Here is a 22,271-nt window from a genome sequence, read left to right on the forward strand (position 1 = left end):
GACAACGCCGCACTGTGTTCTGTATTGGAAAAAATGGAAAAAAAATATCAAATATCTCCCGATCCAAACCAGATAGAGACACAAACTAAACGGCATTATAAAGCCCAAATACTGGTGAATATGGGAAAATTATTCAGATTCTTCAAAACAGTTTCTGGACCTTGAATTACAAGGTCAAAGTTCAACTAAAAAAAAAAAATTATATATAAAAGCAAATATCTAGCCATCGAAAATTAATAGAGACCTAATTGAAATAGTATTTTAAACTCCAAGTATTGCTGAAAAGAGCCAAACTGTTTCGATTCGTCAAAAATAAATTCCCTATCGTAAATTCCGGGATCAATGGTCAACTAAAAAAAGGAAAATTTTCTGACTTAAACATAGCTAATTGTTTTTTTTTTTAATTGTTTTATGCGATATACATACATATAAATGCACTTATGCATGTGTGGTGGGTCATATCTATGTATGTATTTTTACATACACAATATCACATCTATATACATATACTGCCGGAGCAAAGTATTGGCACAGCAAATTTTTCACAATATATGCAACAATTTTCATTCTAATATGTTTCCGCTAATTTCGTATAAAAAGATGGTCCATTCTACAACAAAAAACATAAAAATATAATTCCTAGACTTTGTGCAAAGCTCGCGAAAATTCAGCAAATTTTTATGAAAAATTTTTATTAAGAATTTTTTTGAGTATGCAGTTTTGCAGCCCATTAAATTCTAGTAAAAAAAATGCAAGTTCGGAGTTAGACAAAAATCGTATTGATTTTTGAGATTTTTTTTTGTTGAAGGTGTTTTGCATTTTTTCCATATAAAGTTTTTTCGAAAACATTTTTTATATGAAAGAAACTGCATGAAAAAAAATTGCCAAAAATTAACGGTAATTCCTAGCTACTTAAAACTTGTACTCTATTATAATAAAATTGATTGGGCTACAAATCTACATACTAAAAAATCTGATTAAAAACTTGAAAATTTGCATGAAAATTTGCTGAATTTTCGCGAGTTTTGCACAAAGTTAAGGAATTATATTCTTAAATTTTTTGTTGTAGAATGAACAATATATATTTTTTTTAATTGGAGTACAAATATTAGAAAAAAAATTGTTGCATATATTGTGAACAATTTTCTGTGCCAATACTTTGTTTCGGCAGTGTAGCTTTCCCTGGAGGATGATTATATTAAGTAGAAAAATAGATTTAATCAAAACTAGGCGGAACAAAAAATTCATAAATTAAAACTCATAATTCGATCATCGCATTATCGATTTGCTTCGGTAAACCGGCTGTATCAACCGGATTGTTTGCGATTTTCCTCATTCAAAAATTCACTACTTACGAAGAAGTCGTGATAGACTCTTGGGCGGCCGGCCCACAAATATGGAAGTATTTGTACATAAGCATTTAATTATTTTAAAATTTTTGAGTAAATATTTAAATAAAAAAACCTTTTGTCTTGTTTTTGCCCAATCTCAGTATAAATTTAATATATCGGCTGCTGAGATAGGACGTTTTTCAATCGTTTTCTGAGATAGGATGATCTTCCACCGAGCCATCGATTTTTGTTTTATTTTTTGAATTGGAAATATTTTTTTTTTTGGTTATAATTTTTATGGTCAAAAAGGTTATTCAATAAAAGGTTATCTCTATTTTTATAATTTTATCGTAATTGTTTGATATTTTTTTTTGTATAGCTAAAGAAACAAATCACAAAAAAATTAAAATAGCTCAATAACAATTTCGCGATAACTTAAAAGTAAAGCAGAGCTAAATTAAAATGAAATCAGTGACTTAAAAAAAAAAATCGAAATACTAATTATTTTCAGTACCTACCTATTCACGCATATAAGAGTTTAAAACTGATAGACACATTTGGTTTAAATATTTATTAATTATTTTGGTATTTATTCATAAACACATATTACATAGTACATAACAATTGCATATGCGTGTACATGTATATGTACATAAGTATATGTATTTATACTAAAAAGCTGTCAAAATATTTTATACTTTGTGCCCCTGAAGAGTGAATTAACTACTTATATTATACTTTATTTTTATATTTAAGTAGTATCACTTATGTTGTAACTTATAAGTTATAACTAGGGATCATTCTTAAGCATCGTAATGTCTTATCTTAAAGTCATAAATATGTTCCAAGATAAAATAAGGGTTTAAGGGCATTCAAAGATATAATAGGCGTCATCGATTCGCCAACAGTTAACGACTGGCGAAACGAACGAACTCAATGAGGTACAACCAAACTCGATGTCGTCTATCCGTGCTAGCTAACTTTGTTGCTGCTTTCACATGCAAAATTTTTCGTTAAGCGACCAGATCTCAAACATGCAAGCAGCGATGTGGCGAATCGATGACGGCCTATAGTTCTGTTCGCTATGCCAAAAACTTGTACAAGCTGTTACTAAATAGCGTTCGTTTGAACAAAGAACCTGTAAAACTTGCAAGTAGAGAGCACAATTTTGACATTTCATTTGAAGAGGAAGTTGCAAGGGTGCCGCCCATCTCCGTACCGCAATTCCGCTTTCAGTGAATTTGACAGAATCGCTGTTTGTTTTACGTTACAATTGTGCAACTTATTAACGTGTTTCTTGTAAAATTTCTCCCATTCTTGCCCGCGTTTTGGCATTTATCTCTTGCAAATGCACCAGTGTGACGTCACACAAAAATTATTCTCAAAAATCCTGCCCGAAGGGCGTATCCTTGTATTCTATCATTCTGGGCTAATTATATATGTATTTTCTAAGAGTTTAAAAATAATTTTGTGTAGTTACGAATGCCATAAAAACAGTTTAAATGCAATTTTACCTAGAAAAATTTTACGACTTTAGGGCATTACAACGCTTAAGATGTCCTGTTAAATATTTAACAAATACATACGAATGTATGTATGTTTAAGGCATGTCAGGCAAGTTTTCACTGCGCTATTGATGCGTATTAAGGTTATTGTAAAAAATTATTTTAGTTGCAGCTACTTCGGCTCAGCTTGCCTCGTCGCGGTGTTCTGTTGCATTGTCTCCATCTGCACTTGTACCCTCTGGCCGCTCGTCTAACACAATCGCATTGGATGGTTTCTTATCATGCTTATCATTTGCCAGTTGTTTTGCTTCCGCGACCTGTTTTGAAAATGCGTACAAGGAATGTATTATTTTTAAAACTCGCTACACATAATAAACATATGTACATATTAAAAAAGCTAAAACACTTGTACGTAATAGGCTGCACTTAAGAAAGGCATAATTATTTTTATTTTTAAATACATACATATATGTATATACAGTTCTGTTAAAGCGCTTAAGTACTCACCGTGTCAGGTAACTTTTTGCGGAATGTTTCTGGCAACAACAACCCTAAGATGCCCGCCGATAAGGATGCTGCTCCGAATAGTAGCAGCGGTAAGGCCTCATAATATGTACCCTTTATTATTTTTATTTTGGAACAAGTGCAAAAATAATTTTCATGAATTTCTTAGCCGACGTTTAAGCAGAAAAAGTACTAATACTTTACCAAAAGCGGCACAAAAGGTGCTAGCATTGCGCCAAAACGTGCAAACGTAGACATCACTCCAACGCCACCACTCCGTATTAACTGCAATTGGGTTGGGGAAATAAAAACAAAAAAAATTAACAGCTGTTTGTGGCGTAAGAAACGGAAAAAATATTTCGCATGCCTTCGTATGAGTGCATTTAAGATACCCTACAAGACATTGCTGAGCACTTTAGGCAAAAATTCTCACACATTTACACTTTTGTTTTTGTAGTACGGCATAAATGAGTAGTTTGACTATTAGTACTGAGGACTTTCTGATGACAACATTGAGGGGAAAGTACTCAATTTTTTCCCATGGCCTGAATGAAAATGAGGACTTTGATAAGCACTTTTGTGATTAGGGATAATGATAATATGAGTACTCATATGATACTCAGCTGTCTTGTAGGGTACATAAGTACCTATGTATATGTATGTATGTTTGTATGTCATAGATGCAGTTATTAGTCAACAATGCAAAAAACAGTATTTTAAACATAAATACAAACAACATGAATTGTATGAGTAAAACGAATGTGTCGAAATGCAAGACCAAAAAACTGCGCTTACATATTTAAAAGCTTAAATAACAATAAAATTATTAAATAAACTAAAAAAAATGCAGCGGCTTTCGGCTATACATACATACATATATTTAGGGGATTCTCAAGTCGTGTTTAGCGATGTCAGACTTAGTTTTTGCTCTGATGAAGTGAGCTCAGGCTCAAGAATTTTTACTGAAATCAAGTGGGAGCTTAAGCTTACTTTTTATGCTTGAGGCCCAATGCCTCAAATTATTCAAATTTGTATATGCAAAATAGCGGTTAAAAACGTTAAAAGAGATTTCCTATCAGTTCAAAAAAATATTCTGAGTTTCGCCTGAAAAAAAAATTCACCCGAAAATTTGTCATCCGCCCATAGTAAAACTATGGAAACCAAGAGTGAAAAGTGAACCGGTTCGGGGAAAATGAAACTCATGATAAGGCTGATTGGTGCAGTTACAAATCTATTAAACTAGTATTCACACATTTTTAGATTTTAAGACATTACGACGCTTAACACGTGTTGTGAATCCCCTAAAAAAACCTTAAAATAAAAGAAAATAAATTAAAATTAAATTTAACAAATAAATTAAATACAACTAATTTACACATAGTTAAATTGAATAAAATGAAAAAATTCAATTAAAATAAATTCAACTAAACTAAAACAAAATAAAATAAAATGAAAATTAAATCAGATTAAAAGGGACGGGCTTGAACCGGTTGAAACGCTTTTTCTACTTATTAACTGGGTCTGGTGGTCAGTATCACCTGTCATCACACAATCAGTCAGAGCATACGCGTCTTGGCACCCACGTCCTTCTTGACAGTTACAAGTTTGAAAAAGTAGACGACTTCGTTTATTTGGGAACCAGTATTAACACCAATAATAATGTCAGCCTTGAAATCCAACGGAGAATCACTCTTGCCAACAAGTGCTACTTTCGGACTGAGTAGGCAATTGAGAAGCAAAGTCCTCTCTCGTCACTTTATAAGTCACTCATCATACCTGTGCTGGGGTATGGCGCGGAGGCATGGACATCGAAAACATCTGATGAAGCGGCTCTTGGAGTTTTAGAGAGAAAGATTCGGCGAAAGATTTACGGACTTTTACGTGTTGGCGATGGCGAATACCGCAGACGATTTAACGATGAGCTGTATGAGCTTTACAACGTTATAGACATAGCGCAGCGGGCTTGGCCATGTCGTTCGAATAGACAGAAACGCTCCTGCTTTGAAAGTATTCAACGCGGGCCGCGATGCTGGTAACAGAGGAAGAAGAAGGCTTCCTCTGCGTTGGAACGACCAGGTGGAGAAGGACTTGGCTTCACTTGGCATTTCCAATTGGCGTCAGTTAGCCCAGAAGAGAAATGACTGGCGTGCTGTTTTGGACTCGGCCAAAATCGCTTAGGCGGTTAGAGCGCCAATAAAAAAGAAGAAGAACTGAATCATTAACCCAACCGAAATTTTCTGCAAATGTTTGATGCGAACCGAACCACTTCTCATAGAGGCTAATGTCCGTTTCGACCAATTTTTAATAGAACAATTTTCTCCACTTTTTTTTCGTTTCTTAAATATGGTAATACTTGTTTTTGCTCGGAAATGGTGTTGCACCTATCTTAGAAAATGCATTAAAATCAGTTTTGTATAAAGAACAAGATCCCATCGCTTAATTTAAAAAATGAGAACTTAAGAAGATACATATCGTCGTTTAAAGTGCAAAACTGCGTATGAAAAATAGAAATGTATAAAAAATAAAAAATTAAGTAAAACAAAGTAAATCAAAATAAGATAAAATGAAATAAAAAATAAAATCAGATAACGTGAAATAAAAAGATAAATAAAGTTAAATACAATAAAATACAACATAACAAAAAAAACACAATTATGTAAAAATATAATAAAAAATGTCGTAATATAAAACAGGAATACACAAAACAAAAACAAATTTTCAACTTACCGTTGGCATCATTTCCGCTGTGTAAGTATAAATCACAGCAAACGATGAGGTAATGCCTAGTTTACCAATTAAAAAAAGCGTCACAATAGCCCAAGTTGAACCTTTAAAATGTTTCAAAAAAGTTATTTTCAATATTACTTGACAGATTATTCCCCTATGCTTATTGAAATTGCATATAATTATTTACGTGTCTCCAAGTTAGTTTGCACTACATTGAGATTTTTACGAAAGCAATAATCAAAGAGAAAATATATAAATATACATATTATTCACTATAAATAAATATATAAAATAAATTAATATAATTGTATAAAGAATTAGGCTGACAAAACTATTCTGTGTACTAAATACTTGCTAAATATGATTTAGTTAAGCTTTTCAATTTAAATCAAGACATTTGCAAACCAGGCCATTTTTAACCGACTTCCAAAAAAGGAGGAGGTTATCAGTTCGTCGGAATCTTTTTTTTTTTTTTTTTATGTATGTTACCGCATAACTTTGGACCACGTCAACCGATTTCGATAATTCTTTTTGCACGAAAAGATCCGGCCATTGGATCATGAAATATATAGATATATATATTTTTTTTTAAGTCGGTTTTTTTTTGCTAAAAATTACTTGTTATATACAAAATATATTTAGAAAAAGTCATTCATTCTTAACATTTCAACAAAAATTTATCAAAACTCAGAATTTTGTCAGCCTGCATTATTAAATAAACCTATTATTTGGTAGAATAAACGAATATACTACCTTTGGTCAAATAGCCGCCAGCTACGCAAGTGACTGCACAGAGAAATAGCGAACCTGACAGAGCGAAGCGGCGACCTAATTTTCGTAATGACACCTAAAATATTATAGAAACTTTTATTAGATGCAAGCCAGTTAGTAGAACTACAACTCATTCGGCCCTATTATGGTTGTCGACGTCGACGTAAACAAAAAATAGCCCTGGTCAGTCCAACTCCGGTTTTGACAAAAAAAAAAAAAATTACATCTACGTCAACGTCGCCAACCATAATAGGGCCGATTATTAAAATATAAAAATCCTTAAGCTGCTTTTAGGCGCTTTACACAACTCACCCAAGCCAGCGTGTAACCTGGTATTTCAATTAGGCACACTAAAATAAAATTCAAATATTTATTGCCACTAAGGCTCGTAGAATTCAAAGAGAGTCCATAGAAAACTACAGCATTTATTGCCCTGCAATTAAAGAATTAATAAAAAACTCCTCTCCTCCATTCTGGCCCACTTACCAAATGTAGAGCATTATTGTGTAACGTAAAAGCAATGTTTTTGATTTAAATATTTCCCGCACTGCTTTCCATATTTCATTTTTGCCCTCTTGCCCATCGTCCTTTAATTCTTCCACATCCAGATAATTATCTGTGGCTTTCGTCTGCGCTGTCTTGGTAGGCGTTGATGGCTGCGATACACAATTCTCCGCCTTGAAGCTGGCCAACAACGATAGGGAGAGCTCTCGCTTATTTACAGCTGCGGCGCGTTTTATAATCACTCCGGCCTTTTCACGTTCATTTCGTGCCAACAGCCAACGCACCGATTCCGGCACGAACCAGTAGTAGACAATGAAGAAAACCGGCGGCACAGATAGCGCATATTGTAGCAGCTGCCAATCGTGTAGGAGCCATGCGGCAGCACCCACCAAGGCCTCTCCAACGGCATAGAAGTAATTGAGCACTATTGAAGACATTTCACGCATGCTGGGACCAACCATTTCTACGCCTATAATGAAGGCCAGTGGATATACGCCAGACGTACCTACTGCGTTGAGGAAGGCAAATACCAGAAAACTAGTATAGTCCCAGGCCATACCTTGGGCGATGCCAGTGATGGCCATGAAGACACTACAAAGTATGAAGATGTTTTTGCGTCCGAAACTGTGAACCATTTTTGTATGTTTAATTTGTCTACTTATATAAAAGTATTTGCTAAGATGTCGTACCGATCCGCCAGATACCCAGATATTGCGGTTCCAACAACGAGACCGGCAAAATGCATAGTGCCCACAAAAGCAAGCTTCCAGGCGTTTTCCTTGCAGGTCAATTCCCACTGTAGGATAAAGCGATATGAATATGTAAGTAATTTACATGCATAAATATATATTAAAAAAAATACATTTTAAGTGAATCTAGTATATTTATAGTGAGTGACTTCCATTCCAATTAAAAAATGGTAGCATTATATCTTTGTTACCAAATAATTTTTGCCGACATATATAAATCAAAACCTATAAAAATAGAAGTTTCGTAATATAAATTTTGCCCTTTGTGGCTTAAGTAAACACGGTTTTAAAGACCAAACAGGGGGTTTGGCTGGCTATCCGTTCGCGGCAAACAAAAGAACATTTTAGTGACGATTTTATTTAAATAGAACGTAATCAAACTCGTACAATCTCGCAATCTCTCTCTCTCTCTTCCGATTTCGTATTCGTTTCTTTGTATCATGATAACCAGCCTAGAGAAAAGCTGGCCAACGAAGGTTAGATAGCTTCTAGCTTATCTTACGAGCATGAAAAGTAGACTTGACCCGAAGAATATCGATGCTGATGCTTTTATATCACCAGGATATACATTGGCAGGACAACACCATTAACCCTGTCCTAAGACTGTCCACACTTGCTCTCAGAGAGCACCCTTCAACTAACCGACATATGCCATTTCCCGTTTATTAAGTACCGCCGCCGAAGAGTAGTCGGATTTCAGCGAGCCCGAAATATCAACTGTGCGAAATACATGAGTGCGAAGAGCTTGAAATGCTGGCCGACAGGAACAATGCCCGAAAATTTTACCAGATAGTTAGGCGACTTACGGAAGTTTTCAAGATCAGGGCGTACTGCTGTAAGAACAACAATGGCGACCTAGTTACTGATGTTAAGAGCGTACTTAAATTATGGAGGGAACATTTCCCCACCCACTGAATAGTAGCAGCACGGAAATTTGTGGAGAAGAAGAACCCGAACCCCCAGTCGATAATGACGGAGTCGATGCTTCACCACCTGACTATGACGTATTACGAATAGCAAGCGTGCTTGAAAAACAAAAAGCTGCTGGGGATGACAGCGTGCTAGCTGAGCTATTCAAGTACGGTGGCGAGGAGTTGATAAGGTGCATGCATCAACTCGTATGCAGACTATGATCAGATGAACTCAAGCCCCATGACTGGAATTTAAGCGCGCTCTGCCCAATCCACAAGAAAGGCTACCCCTACCGCGGGATCAGAATTCTAGGCATAGGTTACAAGGCCTTATCGAGTGTTTTGTGTGAGAGACTGAAGCCCACCGTCAACGAACTGATTGGGTATTATCAGTGCGGTAGCAAATCCACCATAGACCAAGTATTTACAATATGCCAACTCTTGAACCCCTCGAGAGAAGGATCGACACTCACCATCGATTTGTTGACTTCAAAGCCGGTTTAGATAGCACTAAAAGTAGTTTCCTATATGCCGCGATGTCTGAGTTCGGCATACCTTCGAAACTGATACGGCTGTGTAAAATGACGTTGAGAAATACCACCAGCTCCGTCAGAATTGGGAAAGACCTCTCCAATCCGTTTGCTACCAAACGGAGTTTCAGACAGAGCGACTCACTTTCATGTGATTTCTTTAATCTGATGTTGGAGAAGATAATAAGAGCTGCAGAAATTAACCGCTCAGGAACAATATTTTACAAGAGCGTACAATTGCTTGTTGTGGGTAACAAGAACCGCGAAGTCTGTTCTGCGTTTTCCAAGTTGGATAAGGAAGCAAAACGAATGGGTCTGTCAATGAGGACAAGACGAAGTATCTCCTGTCATGAAACAAACAGTAAGGGCATTCGCGTCTTGGCACCCACGTCACTGTTGACAGTTATAATTTTGATAAAGTAGGGAATTTCGTTTACTTGGGAACCAGCGTTAGCACCGATAATAATGTCAGCATGGAAATCCAACGCAGAGTCACTCTTGCCAACAAGTGCTACTTTGGACTGAGTAGGCCATTCAGGAGTAAAGTCCTCTCTCGATGTACGAAAACCACGGTGACAGGTAATAAGATCAACGGAAATAAGGTCAATTGACTTTATTTCCCACCCTAATGCGAAATAAAGTCAATTGACATTATTACCTTTTTAAAAACGAAATAAAATCCATTGACATTATTTCTCTTTCAAACATTAAATTTTCTTAGCTTCGCGGCGGCCCGCGTCAACGCGCCACACCGCTCGCGCCCCGCGTACCCCGTGCGACCGGCGCGCACACCACGTCACGCTACGCCGCGGGCCCCCTTCGCCGTCTCCCACTGTGCTGTAACGCAGGTAAATTTATTTTTTGTATACGTTGAAATACATTTTTTTATATATTTTAAACATCGAGGGCTTATATTCAATAAAATACCCTCTATCTGCACACTTTTCACAAAGATGAGATTCTGATAGAAAAATCCATCTAAGCTTTAACTGTCATCAGTGATATTAATGCTACCTTATATAACGACAGGTAATAAGTCCCATATGGTTTCTAAAATCACAAATTAGTTTTTGTGCAAATTGCAGAGAGAGGTAATGAATTCAAGCCCTCGATATTTCACATTTTTATATTTGTAAGTTATTAGATGCAGGGATGCCAACTTGGCTCAAACCGTGCCATTTGTCCCTATTTTACTTCACATGGCACTTAATTTTTGAGTTTGGCACAAAGTGACAAAATGGCACTTTTGTAAAAAAAAATTACATTTCAATACATTTTTGTGAAATCCTTTGCTCAACTAAAATTTTGTAATTTATAAAGGCTATTCAACTGGTTTATCTTATTTTATCATTGCACTTTTGTTTGGAAAATGTAGCTTTATTTTATTGCTAAATGTGAATGATTAAAAGGAATGACCCCTTTTTTGGCACTTTTATTTTTCTATTTGGCACATTTTGGCACTTTTTTATCCTCAATATGGCACCTCATAACTAAGGATAGTTGCCAGCCCTGATTGGAAGATTTCTGCTGTGTTTTGGGGCAACAACTTGTCTGCAGTAAAAACGCATATAATTTGTGTTTCAAAAGTGTGTGAAAACCAATCAATTAACTTATATGATCTCGGTTCCGATATTAAATAATCAATAATTGTTTATACCCGCATTTTGGCACATTGGCTCGTTGAATGTGCCATCTAATAAATAGTGTCGTCAATCTCCTTAGCTGCTTTTAAATGATGTCGTCACAAATTGCTGGCGGAGGCATGAATACAATGTAAGAAGATTTTTTTTCTATAATTGTTTCCTTATAGAAAAGTTGGTTTCTTTTCCACCTTAGACATTCTGAATTCGTTCAAAATATGCTAATTTAAAACACAGAATTCTTTCAGGTTTTTGGACATGGACTGTTTCTTCAATTTAATAGTGTTCGCTTTATTTTTGTGGAAACGAAACATGTTTTGCAAGTTATGGATCATTTCTACACTCTTTCTTCAAATATTTCTCGTATTCCAGCTGTGCGCAGGCGTTTAGTTTTTCGCATCGTGTTTTTACATATTCGTAATTTAAATTTTTTAATAAAATCAAATGGTGGTAGTTCATGATTGTGTGTGGATTAATATTACAACACTGAGGATTTGGCAATAACCTTTTTCAGCTATTAAAAAATAACACTTACGGGGCAATGTTTATTGCAAGAACAACATTTTTTTCTATGAATCGACATACTTTAAGCATTGTTGACGCTATTTCCATTTGAACGAGGAAATAGCGTCAACGACTTTATTTCCAAATTTTTGTTGACTTTATTTCGCTTTTGAAAAGGTAATAATGTCAGTTGACTTTATTTCGCACCAGGGTGGGAAATAAAGTCAATTGACCTTATTTCCATTGACCTTATTACCTGTCACCGAAAACCACACTCTATAAGTCACTCATCATGCCCGTGCTGGTATATGGCGCAGAAGCATAGACAATGACAACATTCGAGGAGGCGGCTCTTGGAGTGTTCGAGAGAAAGATTTTTCGGAAGAGTTACGGGCCTTTACGCATTGGCGACGGCGAGTATCTCAGACGATAGAACGATGAGCTATAATTAACTCGGAACCCGCTGGTGGTAGCAGAGGAAGGAAGAGGAAGGCGCCAGTGCGATGGAAAGACCAAGTGGAGGAAGACTTGGCTTCACTTGGCATTTATAATTGGCGTAACTTGGTACAGAAAATAAACGACTGGCAGGCTTTGTTGAACTTGGCCAAAATCACTTACTCGGTTACAGCGCCAATAATGAATAAGAATGAAGAAAATCGATGGATAACTAGAAGTGAAAGTACATTGCGTCACCGTCACCGTTTGACATTAGACCGTAAAATTTTAAAATCGCTGCAACTCGTTGGAAAAATTACTTTGCACTTCTTCTATTAGTGTTTTTAAATAAATCTGAATTTTTCACAAGTAGAAAAATTTATTTGCTAGGTTGGAGCTGCTTCGGCCGATGGAGTAATAGATGTATACCTTATATGTACATATCGAGCCCTAACCGCCAAAATAACGTAAGCAACATTTTTTCCAAAATTTTCTTTTTGATGCAGAAATATTCCTAGAGCATCTAGATGCCCTAAAAATATGGCTGCATTAAAGAGAAAGTTTTGAAAAAATATCGCTTACGCTATTTTTATTATTATATTTATTATTGTTATATTTCTGTTAATCATTATATTATATTTCTGTTAATCATGGTTTTCGTTGTTTATTGTTTAAATAAAACAGACTCCCTGGAGATGACAAGAGTGTCGAAGCGCGTAGGAGGGACAAGAGAAAAATATAAACATTTCGCCTTTTTACTCTATCGGCCAAAGCATTTCCAACGCAGCAATCAAAATTAATCAGAATTTGGCCCATTCGAACTAAGAAAAATTTACGTTAAAATATAAACCAAACGCACAGTAGTTGTCACTTTACGCAAACGCATAAGAAATTTTGAAAGTTGAGCTAATTTGTGCGGCACCATCTCCGTTCCAACTTTTTCCACAACAAAAGGGCATGAGTGATAAAATGAAAATGTATAAACATTTTTTGTATAAAATATGGGCAGGAAAGAATGCTACTCATACGCCACGTACATACATATCAACGAGTGATTCTATCTACAAAGGAATTTGACGGGATCATCCGGTGAACAAAAAAAAACCCAATTTGTTACCCAGTGTTATTGTTTTAATTATAAAATAATGCTGGCTCCCTCAAAATTACTACTGCGCAGGCCTGCGGTGGTTTCACTTTAAATCACTTACTAGCAAGTTGGAAAAATAAAATATCCATCACATAAATTTTCGGAGAAAATTACTTTCACATTTTTCTTGCTGTTATTGCGCATTACTAGCGTTAACTTCGAATTTTCGCGATTCTTTCAGATTGACTTAGTCTGTTTAGAATAATTTGACTGATACTGTGTTTTTAAGTGAATATTAAATTTTAAGTTAATTGATGTTTTGCTTTTCATGAAAATTGTTACACATGTTATGCATGTCATCATTAAAAATTAGTATGCTAAAAACAGAGCTGTATTTTAGTTTTACAAACCTAGATATTTAAAAAAATAACATGCGTAATTATTGAAAGGGGGAAGAAGCTAAATTTCGCAGGCCTGTGATATTAATCAGTGACCGTAAAAATTTGTAGCTTTAAAATAAAAATTGGGCTATTTTTTCGATCATAATTGATTGTGTCGTAATTATGTGAGCCTTAATCATGATAAAAACCATGGTGGAATAATACAAGGTGTTGGATATTGACAGCGTTCTCGCTCTAATCTGCCATCTTGGCTCCCTTAGCAAAATCGGTGTTTCCCTCTTGAAAAAACTACATTTTACCGCCTTTAAAAAAACTAAACTACCTCATTCCCTATTCCAAAACTGATTTGCAATCACTGAACAATTTTTTGACATTTACTTTATTCTTATTCGTTGACAAAATTAAATTAAAAATTAAAATCATTAATTCGACAAAAAACATTGGCTTTGTGTATTCTCCAAAGGCCTAAAATCAGCCAAATACCCTATGTGGGTCGGCTTAATCAGTAAAACGTGACAGTAGTTGACTTTTGAGGTTAATATATCGGCCTTGAGCTGGTACGGCTTTTAAAACATCCGCAGCTTCCTTTAAAGCATCGCTGCTAATTGCTAAGAGGACCAGATTATATTTCCGGACATAAGATGTGGTCTTGTACGACTGAAAGGTGGCCTCAATTTGTAGAAACCATTTGTTTGGCATCTCAGTTCAGAACGGTCGCAGCTTGCATTGCGATACAAGCTCCACATCTTTAGTTGGCATTTTGTTCGATGTAATATTTTCCCCATCCGTCGATGCGCCCTTTTGTCGACTCCGTCATGTTGTAACGACTCGGGGTCACCACTAATTTTTTGATGGCGAAATTTTTGTAAGTTATATCAATCATCTTATAGTATTTTCGGGTAAAAATTAGACCCCCAAGCGGTTTTGGAAGTTTGACTATAATTATAGGACATTGTGTTTAATAAACTAAATTACCATTTATTGCATAAGTGCTACGTAATATATACTACTTTCGCAAATTTAGCTTATCATAATATACCGTTTGTTACTATTTATATGCAAAATTTGATATGAAAGAGTACCAAATTTCGTACTACTTCGCAAAGCGTGCTTCTTTTCTTCCCGTTTCTCTCGTTCTTCCATATTACAACCTTTTGTAAGGGAGCCGTCGACATGAGCTGTCACTACGTACAACACCTTGTATAATTCCACCATGGATAAAAACATAGTAAGTTAAAACCGTTCTCTCAATTCGTCGGCCATGATTTTTTTTGAAGTTTGCCAACATTTTAATATCATATAAAATTGAGAGTAAAAAAAGGAATTGTTCGAAGTTGTTGTTGTTTGAGATTGAAAATGAGAATGTGTGTGTGAGTTTGTGTGTAAAATTTCAAAATTAAATTGCTTAAAAAATCTGCATAAAAATATTTAAAAATCTTTTCAATGGAATTGTAAGAATAAGATTTTTGATGTTGTTTTTTTTTACTTTTTTCAAAGATTGGTTTAAAAATGTTCTGATTTGGACTTATGGGATCTCAGTTGAAAGGTATTTTCACCCTGTTTTTATTTCTGGCAAAAAAACGGCATTCGTGTCCCATCTTGTTTTTTTCGAATACCAACACATCTTAATTCAACTTTGAATGACGTTCGTTCATCCTACCTTTCTCTTCCATCCTTTGAATGAGTTTATTAGCAAATAAATAAAAAGGGTGAGAAAATACCTTTCCAATGACACCTCTTAAGTCTAAATCGGAAGAGTTTAGGTTTAGTTATTCAAGTTTTTCCTATACCAATCTTTGAAAAAAGGTAAAAAACAGCATCAAAAATCTCATCATTACGATTCCGTTCAAAATTTTTTTGATTTTTTTTTAAATTTTTGTATGCAGATATTATAAGCTTAAACCGTTTTGTCATTTGAGGGGATTTTTTCAAAAAAAATCTTTAAGAAACTATTTTTATTCATAAAAAACTCCATTTTTGGAGGTATTTTCAAATCGGTCCAGCTCACTTAAATCTTAATAATTTTCCGAAATATTTTGGTGGACGTCTTAAAATATAATAGATTTTATAATTCCAATGGAAAAATAGTACCGATTTTTTTTTGTATGGGGAGTGATGCAGTCTAATGTACATACATATGTACATATGTATGTATAACGATTATTATCACTGCTATATGTAAATGCAGTTAAAAATAAAATTCGAAATTTCCGCTTCATGGCATACTTACTTCTTGCAGAATGGTCCGCTCCTGATCGTCATAGACCCAAATATTGCAGCGCTCCCGCCCATTGTGATTGAAATCGCTTTTCGGGCATTCGCTTGCTTCTTCACTTGTATTGTAAATTCTGCTCACTTCATTTGCGACAAGCGCTAACGTATTATTTGCTTGGTATCGAAAGCAATTTTCCGGTGTAAAATGGCCTTTTTTGTCATAGGTGCCAGGTACTGCATTGGGCAGCCAAGGTTCGTGTAAACTTGGTGCGTCTGGATCGTCGCACTGTGGAATCAAACACCTTAGGCAGTAAATTAAACGGAAAGTGTATGAAAACGATTTGGAAATAATGAGATCAAGAAGCAAGACAATTGATTGCGTGCGATGGATACTGCTGTAGAGTGCGTGTGAGATTCTACATACTTACACACATACAGTGACGAGCAAAACTGTAACATGGTGTAACACTTTTTATTTCAGCCACCGCTATCTTTCCAAGTTCTAACGACTTTCATACTTTTGTTGTATATTCTTATTGGCACACCCCTACTCCCTCTCTCATAAAGATTTGAAGTGAATCCAACAACAATAATAAAACCAGCAGGCAAAAATGTAAATTAAGGCCAATGTTACAGTTTTGCACTCACTCTCAGTTTTGCTTTTTACAGTTATATTTTACTTAGTTGGAAGTCAAATGACGTTTTTCTGTATTGTAATTTATTCAAGAAGAGATTTTCAGTAAATAATATGGTTAATCAGGAAACTTAAATGTAAATAATAGATTTACCGCGGAAACGCGGGGCCGTAGGAAAAGTGGCAAAAAATTGTGGAGCTCGCCACGTGAAAATGTTAAGACTGAGAAAAAATATAGCGTAAAATGTTATTAAGGACAAAGGAAGTCTGCCAAAAAATATTACGGTCCGATATCTTGTGAACTTAGTAGCAAGTAGCGCTGCAGCCACTATTACAAGAGCGTTTAAGGTATTAAACTCGAATGCAAATCAGTAGACAGCGAAGCGAAGAATCGTCAAATTGAACGCAAAGTTATAATAAAAGAGGAAAAAACCATTTTGATCAAAATACATGTGCGAGAGTGGTAGCATTTTGCCGGATCGCACGAAAACCGGACCGTTGCCTATTGGGATATGTTAGCCCTTACAAAATGCAATAAAAAAAACACATTTTTAAGATTTAATTGAAGGTTAGTTGGTCTGACAAGACTAAATTAATCGCTTTCAATCAGATGACCGGGCATGGTATTGGATCAAAGACCCAAATTAAGCCCATGCGCATCATGTAAGGCAAACTGTAAATCACAGTGGTCGGTCAATAATAATTTAGGGTTGTATTCCAAAAATGTTGTTGGTCCGTTAGTACGCATTATGCTTAAGGAACAGTAACTGTTCATATTTCAACAAAATTTGCAAGATGTAGTCGAAAAATGAGAGATTCTGCTGAAAAATCACCCAAAACATACTGCATATGTTCGCATAAACTGGATGCAAAAGCAAAAAAGTTGCTATTTTAAATGACCTCCACAATCCGCGGATATGAATCTCGTCGAAAATTTGCGAAATCAACTAAAAGCGCAGCTTACTAAGTATCCAAATCCTTCCAATGGAGTACATGAGCTGTGAAAGCACACCAAGGATATATGGGAGGCTATACCTCCAGAATTTTTACAGAGATACACATAAGGTATGCCAAATTGCATCCAGGAACTAAAAAAAGCAAATGTATACTGAACATTGTGCTAACAATTCTTTTTTTTTCGTGAAAATTATCAAAAAGTTATTAAAAATATATAAGTGTAAAACTGTAACATATGCCTTAATTTACATTTTTGTCTGCTGGTGTTATTATTGTTGTGGGATTCACTTCAAATCCAATAAGAATATACAACAAAAGTATGAATGTCGTTAGAACTTGGAAAGATAGCGGTGGCTGAAATAAAAAGTGTTACACCATGTTACAGTTTTGCTCCTCACTGTACATATGCATGTGTAAAAGTGAAGTGTTGGGCTAATACATATGTATGTATATACACATGTATGTAATTTATAAAGTGTACGCATTAAAAGCACGCTAGGCGCAGATTAATTTGAAAAAAAAAACAGGTGATTGACATTCCTGTAAGTTAGGATAAAAGTTTTTATGGAAATTATTGCATTAAATTATCTAATTTACATAATAATAATAATAATAATTTAATAGTATTAATCTTCAAGCGCTGCCAGAAGTTATCTAAGTGAAGATATTTTGTATGGAATTTTGGTTTCTCTTAAATATCTTCAGTTTAATGTGAGGTGTGTGATTTCCGATTTGACACAAAGCACTCCTGTTTCGACTTATACATAAAAAATAATGTGTTTATTGATTCTAACTTCTCGACTAACCTGTAAGCTGGAGCTCCGGCGGTAAAAACATACGACAAGCTGTTCGCTGCTGCAAACATTACCGGCAAACAGATGAGCAGATAATTGGTTTTTTGATATCGGCCGAACTCGCCGATCTCCTCCAATATCTGATCAAAATCCATTGTTATTGTTAATTAATTTCTATTTACAAAAAAAATATGCCGCTTGTCACTTTTTTTTCTTCACTAAACAAGTAATTTATATTTATATTTAAAGAACACTTATATGGTAAATAACGATTTCCTTCACTTCGAAATAAAGTTGCAACTAAAAACAATTTTTAAATTCTTTGTACACATTTTCGAGATCTCTTGAGTTGTTATCTTCAAACCAAATGCGATTTTTTTGTTTTATTTGCTTGATGATTAACGCATCCGTGCCTGACGGTTGCGTTGCACTAAAGTCTGTCCACTCACTGTGTGTTGAAGCCAAGTGTCGCTGTCATAACCACATGCGTTTCAATTGTTTTTTGGCAAACTGCAGTGCCCTAGATATGAACCTCTACGTTGCCGGTATATTTTTTAGATCTCAACACGACGACAGCGCGTTCCAAACTGAATTTCAAAATGTGGGAAATCTTCTAGGTAGGAAAGTGCGAATAATGCTTCCGAAAAGATTTTTGTCAATGAATGAAATGGAAAGTTTCTCTTCTCCAATGGGCAACTATGCATGTTTGTTGGAATATGTGGCGAAAATCTTTCAGCTGATGCATTTGGTGTTCTCGCATTGTCGCTCGTTGAGTGAACGAGAGAAAGCTTGGGGGGCTCCCACACCTGCTTAATCGGGCAATTTTTAGGTAAATAGCGAGTGCCAATGTTCACAGAAGTGATATTTACAGACATATGTACGTGCATATCAGTGTTGCCACGGACACATTTTTTTCCAACCAAGATTCCCTGTTAAAACCAGCCAAAACCTACCAACAATTTATTTTTAGTTGTAAATAATTTTATTTTTATTTTTCAATGTCAAGTTTATTAAAGATATAGCAAACGTGAGATTTAATAAAACCATAAAATATCTAGTACAATAAAAAAAAAATAATTCCGTATAACAATTAATTTTACTGTAAAGACTTGTATAAATGTACGGCCGTTAACAGCTCCATCCAGAATATTTATTCTGGCCACATTTGCACTTATACGAAGACTTTCACGAACACAGACTTCGATTGCGAAGACTTCCGCCTGGAATATTGCCAGCCTTTTCTGGAATCTTAGTCCAGGTACGTCTGCCCCTGTACTCCTGTCCACCATCTTCGATAACTTAGGTAGCATGATGACCGTTAACTTGATAGCGGGATCATCCAGGAATGGCTTGAGAAACTATGAATGACCCCGAAGATCTCCACTAATCATGCTGATCAGAATAGACAAAGGAGGAATGCCTGTAATGACACCAAGAGCATCCGTTGGACATGAGCGCATAGTTCCTGTGGGTGATATTCCACAAGTCTTACCATGAAGTCTCTGACAGGCATAAAACGCCCTTGTAGTCTTAATATCAAGATATGTGAGTTCGAATTGAGCCTTTTTCCAGAGTTACTCTGGATAGTTCGCTTCTTCTGAGAACTCAATTTCTGTCCCTGCCAAGGTGGATCTAGTCAAGTAGACTTTAGTGGACTTATTGACAAGCCCTTTTCAGCAAGCTAGTCTTCAGCACAACTATTTTTCGCAAATAACTATTATTGTCGCGGAATCTACCACAATCCAATCTACCCTACCAACCTACCAAACGGAAATAAAACCTACCAGTTTTGGTAGGAAAAGCCCATGTGTGGCAACAATGGTGCATATTCACTTGCAATTGGCGCCTACAGTGGTGCAGCATTGCTCTCTTCTCTGCACATCAGTCAATAGCAGCCTTAACTAATTTGTAATACAAATGTTGAATTACATATGGGCATTAGGCGGGCTCGGCAATAAGAAATTGTACATAATTATCTCCTCTTTTTTATGGTTATTCCTTTAAATTCCCGCTATAGCATGCGCTGAAAACAGCCCAATCGAAAGGTATTCATAATAATAGTACATATGTACATATGTGGACAAATCTCCAGAACCGGACGAAAATATTTAAATAGATAAGTTATACATCAAATGAATTGAAATCCATTGAGGAAACAATAAATTCTTGCATGATTCAGTTTCTTTAAATGGTGAAAGAGTTATCTTATTACATTAAATGATCAATTCTTCCATATAAATATGTATAGGTATACATATATATATATATATATATATATGGATATATAATCCATAGGTTTCTCGGAAACGACTCTAACGATTTTGATGAAATTTTTTATACATATAGGCCCATAGTCATAATCCCAAGTTAAAACTAATTTTTTTTTTACCCGAGCGCACTTGTGCACAAGGGTATTATAACTTTATTCACATAACGGTTGTTTGTAACAGGCAAAACGATTCGAGATAGATATAGACAAATGTATACATAAATGATCAGAATGAAAAAACAAAATTAAGCGGTGACTGTCTGTGCGTCCGTCCGTCCGTTTGTCCGTCTGTGTACACGATAACTGGAGTAAAAATTTAGACATCTTAACGAAACTTGGTATGTGTACTTCTTTTCAGCGTAGGACGGACGGTCTTGACAAAAGTTACCAAAAATCGGACGATAACCTCGCTCACATCCCATATAACGGTAATTTAGAGAAATATGAAGCTTCGATAAATCGGTAAATACTGAAGCTAATTTATTCAAAATTGGTGTTTGCAATCATTCTTTAGCAAAAAATACGCTTATAAAATGTTTTTGGAAAATGGGCGTAACCCCGCCCGCTTATGACCACATATCTGTATCTCGGTAACCGTTCGATCAACTTGTACCAAACTCGGTGTGATATTATTGTGCTTGCCACATAAAGGTAAAACTTGGAAAATTATTGAAATCTGACTAAAATTACGCCCAGTTTTCTATAACGGTAAATTTCAGAAATGCTTGAAATTTCGATATTTCGAAATTTAGGGACATAGCGTTTACCCAAAATTGATACTAACAACAATCCCTTGAAACAAGTTATGGAATTTTGGAAAATGGGCGTGATGCCGCCCACATATATCTATATAAGTTTATCTCATTATATCTAACTGAACGTTCTATCGAAGATGTTTGAAATACGTAGATGTAAAACCATCCCTGTTTACCACGTAGCGGCAGTTTTCAGAAAGGTGAAAAAACCATATTGAATACCTGCTGCCGGGTATTTAATGTTCGGCTCCACCCGAACTAAGACTTTTTTACTTGCTTAGTTTGCACAGTAACCCAGAACCAACAAAAAAGTTTTGTAATATTATTGATCACTCAAAATATACAAATACAAAAATAAAAAAAAATGAATATTACTAAAATTTGTTATTTTTCCGAATTTATTAACAAGGCGTCACACAGAGGAGTATTTGTATAGTAAAACCGGTTTTTCTACTCAGTAATTAAATAAAACATTAAACTTAATCATAATTAGGCATTTATATGATAAAAATTACTAATTACTAGAGCGAATATTTATATGCTCCGTATTTTGCAAATTAAACTCGTTCTACTACACTTATCTTAGGATCATTTTCGTGAAATATATAGTTATATTCAGTTACCATAATTCCACAAAAAAACTTTTTCATAAAAAGACAAGAACGGAATTCGTTTTGCTATAACCTATTTAGGTCGACGATTGTGCAAAAATTTACGTTACTAAAGTTTTGATGCTTTTTCAATTTAAATTACCCTGCTTCGATGAAAGCTGTTGACTCTCGATTATACTTTTCGGCATTCGTTTTCTTATATTTTTAAATAATTTTTACAGATGAATAAAAAGTAGGAAAAAACTAGCGATGGATCGGGGTTTTTCATAGATCTTTGGCAAATAGTATTCAATTGTTACGTATTTTTTACAAAATTAAAGGTCAAACTTATACCTGTTAACAATGAGACTCTCCTTATAACTATACATTGAAAATTTCTGTAAATCATATCCAAATTTACAATTTCACGACTGATCGTGTTTTGTCAAGATGGGGCAC

At 35.2% G+C, this 22,271-nt stretch overlaps 1 protein-coding gene across 2 annotated transcripts; it reads right to left on the reverse strand.

Moving 5' to 3' along the window:
• Positions 1–1,689: 1,689 nt before the first annotated feature.
• Positions 1,690–18,953, reverse strand: LOC118744421 (organic cation transporter protein). Of its 2 annotated transcripts, XM_036477431.1 has the most exons (11): positions 18,211–18,953; positions 15,830–16,115; positions 8,032–8,138; positions 7,325–7,966; positions 7,151–7,271; positions 6,821–6,914; positions 6,255–6,275; positions 6,068–6,168; positions 3,545–3,625; positions 3,344–3,454; positions 1,690–3,153 (listed from the first exon to the last, which is right to left on the reverse strand). In XM_036477431.1, exons 1-11 carry the CDS (start codon positions 18,351–18,353, stop codon positions 3,019–3,021), a joined length of 1,842 nt encoding a protein of 613 aa, XP_036333324.1. In that variant the 5' UTR covers positions 18,354–18,953; the 3' UTR covers positions 1,690–3,018. The 2 variants fall into 2 exon arrangements, with proteins under 2 accessions (XP_036333324.1, XP_036333326.1); XM_036477433.1 differs by lacking the exon at positions 6,255–6,275 and having other exon boundaries at positions 1,691–3,153; positions 18,211–18,951.
• Positions 18,954–22,271: the final 3,318 nt, after the last annotated feature.

The sequence above is a fragment of the Rhagoletis pomonella genome, unplaced genomic scaffold (genome assembly GCF_013731165.1).
Source record: "Rhagoletis pomonella isolate Grant_MI unplaced genomic scaffold, Rhpom_1.0 Rhpom_scaffold_00008, whole genome shotgun sequence".
In the NCBI taxonomy this organism is placed as follows: domain Eukaryota; kingdom Metazoa; phylum Arthropoda; class Insecta; order Diptera; family Tephritidae; genus Rhagoletis; species Rhagoletis pomonella.